The sequence below is a fragment of the Fulmarus glacialis genome, unplaced genomic scaffold (genome assembly GCF_000690835.1).
Source record: "Fulmarus glacialis isolate BGI_N327 unplaced genomic scaffold, ASM69083v1 scaffold33143, whole genome shotgun sequence".
Classification (NCBI taxonomy): Eukaryota; Metazoa; Chordata; class Aves; order Procellariiformes; family Procellariidae; genus Fulmarus; species Fulmarus glacialis.
In genome coordinates this window covers 1-7,560 of record NW_009205372.1, presented here as the reverse complement: position 1 = coordinate 7,560, position 7,560 = coordinate 1, and the positions used below count along the sequence as shown (strand labels likewise).

General features: G+C 58.4%; 1 protein-coding gene across 1 annotated transcript in view; it reads left to right on the top strand.

Annotated features, from left to right (window-relative positions):
- LOC104075033 (BPI fold-containing family B member 4-like) overlaps nucleotides 1-6,069 on the top strand; it is a 9,233-nt gene extending 3,164 nt beyond the window's left edge. The window contains exons 4-16 of the mRNA XM_009575378.1: nucleotides 314-418; nucleotides 568-711; nucleotides 1,366-1,426; nucleotides 1,970-2,030; nucleotides 2,598-2,689; nucleotides 3,049-3,261; nucleotides 3,504-3,557; nucleotides 4,091-4,261; nucleotides 4,443-4,510; nucleotides 4,656-4,698; nucleotides 5,358-5,421; nucleotides 5,842-5,918; nucleotides 6,046-6,069. Of these exons, the coding sequence (XP_009573673.1) occupies nucleotides 314-418; nucleotides 568-711; nucleotides 1,366-1,426; nucleotides 1,970-2,030; nucleotides 2,598-2,689; nucleotides 3,049-3,261; nucleotides 3,504-3,557; nucleotides 4,091-4,261; nucleotides 4,443-4,510; nucleotides 4,656-4,698; nucleotides 5,358-5,421; nucleotides 5,842-5,918; nucleotides 6,046-6,069 (1,177 nt within the window). The remainder of the gene's footprint in view (nucleotides 1-313; nucleotides 419-567; nucleotides 712-1,365; nucleotides 1,427-1,969; nucleotides 2,031-2,597; nucleotides 2,690-3,048; nucleotides 3,262-3,503; nucleotides 3,558-4,090; nucleotides 4,262-4,442; nucleotides 4,511-4,655; nucleotides 4,699-5,357; nucleotides 5,422-5,841; nucleotides 5,919-6,045) is intronic.
- The last annotated feature ends 1,491 nt before the right edge of the window (nucleotides 6,070-7,560 follow it).

Genomic DNA, 7,560 nt, shown 5'->3' with positions numbered 1-7,560 from the left:
AAGCCATAATAAGGCAACTAGAACAAAGCTTCTGCTAAAACTGGAAAATAACTAAAACAGGAAAATAACTAAGAAAACTTGGTGTCTTTTGGCATTTCTGGTCTAAATGGCCTCTGACTCGCCCACCCCTTGATCGGTGGATTTGCGCGAGCGGCAGAGCCCGGGTGGCGGGGTGCTGGGCTCAGAGCCATCACTCGTGATGTCCCCCTCGCTGTCCCTGCAGGCTGCGGATCGTGGAGCTGACGCTCCCCAGGGTGGCGGGGTGCTGGGCTCGGAGCCATCACTCGTGATGTCCCCCTCGCTGTCCCTGCAGGCTGCGGATCGTGGAGCTGACGCTCCCCAGGGTGTCCCTGCGGCTCCTGCCTGGCATCGGCGTCCACCTCAACCTCTACACCCGGGTGGCCCTCAATGCCAAGAGGTAGGTCAGGCTGGTGCTGGTAGCAGTGCCACCCGTGCCCCCGGACCCGGTGGAAGCACCGCCACGAGGGGTGGCTCCGGAGGGGACACTGCTCCTGTTCGCCGGGCAGAGGCTGCTCCGCTGAAGGTCGCTCCCTTCCCCTTGTACAGCCTCCTGGGTTTGCTCGACATCGCAGTGGAAGTGAACATCACATCAAGGGTCAGGCTAACCATGGACGGCACGGGCTACCCCAAACTGGTGATAGAAAAATGCGATACCCTCCTTGGTGGCATTAAAGTCAGACTCCTGAGAGGGTGAGTGACGGAGGTGTCCTCCTCTGCCCACATGAGCCACCTCGCCACCGGGCTTTGCCAGCCCCCAGCCCGTGCCCGCAGAACGGCGAATGCACGAGGACATTTCCCATTGCGCGTCTGAGTCCCACGGGCAACTGTGACACGGGCAGCCGCTGTCCCTGCAGGTGACAGTCGCTCACTGGCCATGTCACGGGGCTGAGCACAGGGCTGCTGGTGGTGGTGGTCCCTGCTTGCCCCCCACGCAGCCGCAGCAAATGGACATGTTGTCCCAGAGGGTTGCACGACCTCACAGTGGTCCCGGAGGGACATTTCTGTCCCATGTGCCGCATTCACGGGTCATTTTAACTGAGGTTGGACAGGGTCTTCTCAGACGTAAGCATGTGGTATGTAAAACCTTGGGCTGAGGTTGCTTCTGCTTGTTTAAGGAGACTATATGCTAGTAGATAAAAGGCAGCAATAAATTTACCACTGCCTATTTTGGGATGCAAATTACACTTATCTCATGCAAAATCCAAGCATAGACGATGCACTTTGCTGCTGCAATTGCCTTGCTACAGGAGGTCTGCGATCCGCACTGTTCACAGGGAATTGTTTAACAAGACCCACTTACTTTGCAGCAGGTTTTTTTCATGGTGCTCCTTTATTTTTCCACAGCCTGCTCCCAATTGTGGATAATTTATTGGCAAGTGTCCTGAACAGAGTTCTTCCTAATCTGGTAAGTTGGAAAAAAACCCCACTCCGGAAAGGAATCTGAAAAGCTGCAGTGCAGCTCCCCGCGGCATTGCTCCTGTCCCAGGGCAGGAGCACGGCCACCGTCCCAGGGCTGCTGCATCCACCCGCCCGCCCAGTGGTTAGGGATTAGCAGGGGACACGTGCCATGTCTCCATCTGCTTGGGCAAGCTGCTCCCTCCAAATGCAAGGTCAGCAAGCCCGGCGCACGTCTGCCCAAGTGCCTGGGAGTTCCTAACAATGCTCTGGAGCATGTTACGGGCTAATTGAATCTCAGGGTCTCTCCAGCCATCCCACGTGGGCTCCTGGCACCCAGTCCTAACCCCGCTTCCCTGACGAAGGGCAAGATCCAGGGCCAGATCCGGAGCCGGTGCAGCCTCAGCAGCACTGTGGAGTCACCAGCGGGGACTGCCAACCCACTGCCCGCTGCTCCCGTTCCCAGGGAAAGCGTGGCAGAGCCGAGCTGGGCTGCGTGTCCTTGTCCGGCTCTGGACGCGGGTTACTCACCGTCCCTCCCCAACTCTTGCAGCTCTGCCCGGTGGTCAACACCGCCCTGGGACTCGTCAACGACCAGCTGGGTCTTGTGAACTGTAAGTACTTGCTGGGTCCCACGCCTTTCCCTGCCTTCCCCCCTCGTGTCACCTCCGCTCTGGCTGCGTGAGGACTGTGACACTATCCCCCCTGCTGCACCCCAGGCAGGAAGAGCAAACCCCCCCGCTTCACCCCACAGACCCCAGGCCTGCCCTGCGCAGGGAGCGGGGACCCCTGCAGCTCCCTGCCCAGACCCTGTCCCCCCCCGGGCAGCAGCCAGGCAGCGGTGCCCCAGCGTGCCCGGGGGGATGCTGTCCCCTCCCCACGTCTCCCCTTTCTCCGTCTCTGATCACGGACAGAAGGACCCCCGGGTGCATAAGGGTGGCATCGATGGGGTGAGCTGTGAGCTGTCCCCTCCTTTTGCAGCAGTGGCGCGCACTGCTCGTTAGGGAAATGACGTCTCCTGCGGCATTGCCGCTCAGCACAGAGCACTTGGAGCCGGGGCCAAGTGTCTGAGTCCACCTGCAGCCAGGGCTCTCCTGGAAAAAAAAGAGCTGCCGGGCAGGGGAGGGGGTGTTTGCACCTGAGCCCAGCGGGGAATCGCTGAGTCCCTTCCTCCCCCCCAGCACTGGTGCCTCTGGGTTTGCTGAGCAGCGTCCAGTACACCGTGTCCAGCCTTCCCCTGGTAACCGGCCAGTTCCTCGAGGTAGACTTGAACGTAAGTCCTGCATCTTCTCCTTCCATCTACATACAAGGGTTGTGCTATTTCACTTGGGTTTGGGACGGTCTCCTTGGGCTGTCCCTGGGGCCACCTACACCTGAGCAGCGGGCTCTGGGGTCGCTGTGAAAAGCTTGGGGAGGTCCCAGCTTCGTGCCCCGCTCTTGCTGCTGCTGCTGCCGTCACGGGAGAGCGCAGCGGGGTTTGCATTTCATGAACTTCTGGAGAAGGAAGTGTCACAGGGCCTGACTTGGCGTGGCGGTGCGTGCAGCGATTTCATACTGAAGGAACATGAAGTTAACCGTAAAGGCAAATATTGCAAACATTTTGGCCTGTGCTTCCTTCCCCTGTAACTCCAGACTGTCGTCGGGCGAGCGGCAGGAGGCCTAGTGGACTATCCGCTGGGAAAGCCAGAAACTGTCCCCATGCCACCACGGGTCCCCATGCCACCCATGCCACCGATGGAGGACACCAGCTCCTCCCAGCTGGGCCTCTCTGTGAACTTCCTCAGCTCGGTGCTGTCTGTCCTGCAGAAGGAGGGTACCCTGGACCTGGACATCTCCACCGGCATGGTGAGCGGGGAGCGCTGCGTAGCTCTGGGTTTGGAAGGACTCGGGGTTGTCAGCCGTGCTAACTGGTCCCACCGTGCAATGCCTTAGCACCTCTGTACCATTTATCAGGGTCTCTGCTAGCTTAGGTGAAAAATGCATGTGAGAGGCCATGTGGTAAAAGCCTCAGCCATGTTGCTGGTGAAAGCAGATTCTGCTGAAAGCCACCACACACACGTGCAGCATTTCTCTCTTCTCTGTCGCAGTTTTCTGAGCTCCCGCCACTAACGACATCGACCCTTGGGGCCCTGGTTCCTGCGGTGAGTCCTGGTTCCCTCTTGCACTGCAGGTAACCCGGTCAGAGAAGCGGTGTCTGGGGCAGGGGAGGTCTCCCTGTCTCTTCCTCCTCAGAGGCATCATCTCAGATGTCCCGTGGACTCGAACGAGCTCTGACTTAGGTCTAAAACTGGAAACACGGCAGGCCAGAGCCCGGTTTGTCACCCCGTCCTCTGCAGCGCTCGGGTCACAGCGAGCCTTGCAGCTGCCCCGTCTGCCTGGGTGCGGGGCCGCCCGTGGTCCTCCGGCCGGGATGGGATGCTCTCAGCGAGACGCAGGGTGTCCGTGGGGCTGAGCGCACAGCGAGCTTGACTTCACTTCAGCCAGCTGAGAAACAGACTTGTTGGGCTGGAGCAATTCAGATCAGATCTGCCGCCTGGGAGCAGCACTGGGCAAACGCTGCCGGAGCAGGCAGCCCGCTCTCGGGCTCCTGGTTACTCCTTTGTTCTGCCTGGTCCAGTGTCAGCACTCTTGGTGCTCCTGCCAGCAGAAACTTTCCACCTTTGGATGTTGGCAGGTTTTCAAGGCGTACCCCGAGTCACGTGACTTGCTGCTGAAAATTGCCGTCCCTGAAGCGCCTGTGGTGACCTTAAAGAAAAATAAAGGTGCGATCCAGCTCATGGCTACCGCAGAGGTGATGGCGATCCTCCCAGACGATGTCGAGGAGTCTCTCTGCCTTCTGAATATCGTATGTATGAAGGAACCACCCACGCAGAAATCCCTCCTGCGGTTCCCCCTCCCTGCAGAGCGGGTGCGAGGGTGCTGGTAGATGGGACCTGCACCCGATGTGACATGGCTGGGCTGCAGGCTTGGGCTTGGGCAAGGGCTGGAGGAGCCACCCCTGCCCTGACCTCTCTGTTTGACCGCAGGACGCCTCCTTGCTGGCCCAGTTTTCAGTCGAGGACAACAAACTGAAGATCAGCGTCAGCCTGGAGAAGTAGGACTCTGGTCTTCATCTGGGGGGTGGCCAGGGGTGGCCATGGACGTGGGACCTCCTGGGCTGCGCAACAATGAGGGCATCGACAGGACTGGGTCATCAGAGGAACTGCTTGGATTTTACTCACCTCTGCTTCCTCCTGCAGGACTGATCTCTCCTTGGGGTCTTCGTCCATCGGTGATTTTGATGTAAGAACACGAGCAGCCTCAGCAACAGGCGAAATCCATCGCAGAAAGCAAAGTGCTGATAGATATTGGCTTAAGAGAAATAAGGGCCAATTACGGTGTAACGGTTGTGTCGTATTTTTAATAGCACCTTCCTTTCACCTCTGGAGACAGATTTTTTCATGGATGATCCATGAGCAATTTTCACAAAAAATCCTCACTGAGAGGGAGAGGTTTTGGGTCCTCGGTGAACCGCAGGACATCCTGCACAAGCCCATGCCATCCCCTCAGGCTGCGCTTGGGGAGGCTCGTCCCCGTGCCTCATGGGGGACAACGGCAAAAGTCGGGAGGAATCCTGAGCTCTCCTGTCGCAGGATCCCTGCAGATAGAGCACCTTTGGTTTGCAGAGGTGGTTACTGCAGGCAGCTTTAACGCCAGTGGGAAGGGGCCTGTGGATTGGCATTATTTTGGGACTAAAAATTGACCATAGAAGGCTTAAAGTCCAATTTCTGTGAAATTGGGATTTTGCCTTAGACGGGTGCGGAGCTGGAGCAGCAAGGGTTCAGGATGGGTTTAGGTGGTGTGAGCGGAGCATCCCCACGTGCCCGAGGGCAGGGTGAGGCCGGGCTGACCACGGGGCCGGGCGCAGCGGTGGCACTAAGCGTCCCCTCTCCCTGTTGCAGGTCTCGCTCCTGAAGATGCTCGTTGGCCAGATTTTCGATGTTGCCTTCCTGCCTGCAATGAACAGTAAGGAAGCTCTTATCCCTCGTCCATGTGTTCATGTGTGCTAGACTGTACAGTATACGATGAGTTTATGCAGGTGTAACTTACCTCGCCGTATAGAATAGGAGCCAGTGGGACCGACCTGCACTCGGGGGGCTCGTTTCAGGCGGCAGTGTTTTGCACATCACGAAACAGGGGCCCCGCAGCCCCCTCCGCGGGGTGCTCGCCGCCTGCCGCTTTTGCTCACGCAGACAGGAGCAAATGACAATGTGTTTTGCCGAAGCACTAAGTCCCACGACACAAAGTCTTTCCGGAGAGCCCTGGACTCATGGAGGGAGGGGTTTGCACACAGGGAGGATGGAGTTGGGGACCAAGCCCTGGGCAGAAGCTCGGCAGCGACCTGCCCTCCCGCAGCACTGAGCTGGGTTGGCTTGTGATCCGCAGGCGTGCTGGGAAATGGGGTTCCCCTCCCCAAGCTGCTGAACATTGACTTCACCAACGCGGACGTCGACGTCATCGAAGTAAGTGCCCGAGCTGTGCCCCGAGGTCCCCCCGCCGGCACCTCAGCTCCGCTCCGGAGCAAAGGCAGCGCCCGTCGCTTGTGCGGAGGATGTTCAGAGAGGGAAGGTAACCCCTTTGCTTCACCAGGATCTCATCGTGCTGTCGGCGTGAGTCGGGGAAGGGACCCCCCGGTCTTCCCCATCTGCCTCCAGAGGGATGGGAGCCCAGCCTGCCCAAAGGATGCTCCACCACATTTCTCTTTGTACCTAACACAGCAAAACAGCAGCTTGGTCTTTTCCTTGCAAATGTTGCATCCCGCCTACATTGCTTGGAACAGAAGGAACACAGGTGGTTTTTGCCTCCCAACGTTGTGTTTTGGAGTCTTTTGTGGATGCTCGGGAGGACGTGGGTGTATTTTGCATTCTCGTGCTTAGGTTTAATAAAGTCCAGCCCTCTCTGCAGCCGCAGCGGGTGCTCGAGCCTGTGGGGGTGGCCGGCTCCAGTGAACCCCAGGGGCTCAGGACAGACCCCGCTGTGCTGGGGACCCCGGCTGCGGTGGGTGGGAGGGCTGCAGCCCCTGCCCGGTTGCCTAGCCCCGGCTGTGCCCACCCAACACCCCCCTCAGGGTGGGCAGAGAGCTGTCTGCCGGCAAACCCAGAGATGTCAACCTCTTTTCAGGGCCTGGACCCAAAGCTGTGGGGTCTCTTGGTTATCTTGAGGACCCCTCATGCCATCACCTGCTCCAGGATTTACTGGGACTTTGTCCCAGGAGCGCTCGGGGAGCCCAGCGAGCTCCCCTGGCCCGCGGTCGGGGGTCTGAGCAGTCGTGCCGCATGGCTGGGGTAATTCACCCATCGATGTCTGTGAACTCTGCAGGAACTGCACAGTTTATTTATGCGCGGGCTCTTTCCTGCTACTCAGGTACCTGCTGAAGCAATGAAGCTTTTGCTAATTTAAGGCTTTTAAAGCCACCGATTGCTCCTAGGGTGAAAGGGAGTAGCTGAGACGGCTGTAATACTGCTGCCTTTGAGACTGTCCTGCCCCTGTCCAGTCCAGATCCTCCCTGAAAACCACTTGGAACCTCAGACTCAGGTTTTTCTGTCATCTTTCATGCTCCTTTTCCCTTCCCCTCTGTATTTATTTCCCCATTTTCTTTTATTTGTTGTCTCTCAAACCTCCTTTAAACTGCCAAGATCTTTCTTGGAGGCACAAACCATCTCCTTCATACCTCTGGGTGACAGGCAGTTTTCACAGCGCAGCTGGTATGCCATAAATCCACACACTCTTTAGTTTCTGATAACTTTTTTTTTAATCAGCCTTGTGCTGTTTCTGCACATAATTAGCTCGTTGGGAGGTAACTGCTCACCTCTCACTGTCCTCAGACCCTCGTGCCCTGCTGAATATGATGGAGCATCCCCTGGACGGGAGCTGCCCCAAACCGTCCCTGGGACCCTCTGCTCAGCCAGAGACCCGGGAGCACCCCCAGCCCCCGGGGCACCCCCAGCCCTGGCTGCTCGGAGGTTGCCTCAGAGGAACCGTGATGCTCAGGGGATGGCCTGGGGTCTGCGTGCCCCGCGGAAATGAGGAGATGCAGAGAGGAGAGGGAGGAGAGCGAGGGATCGCGGGTTTCCCCCTCTCTGCCCCGGCAGCGAGGGCCGCCCC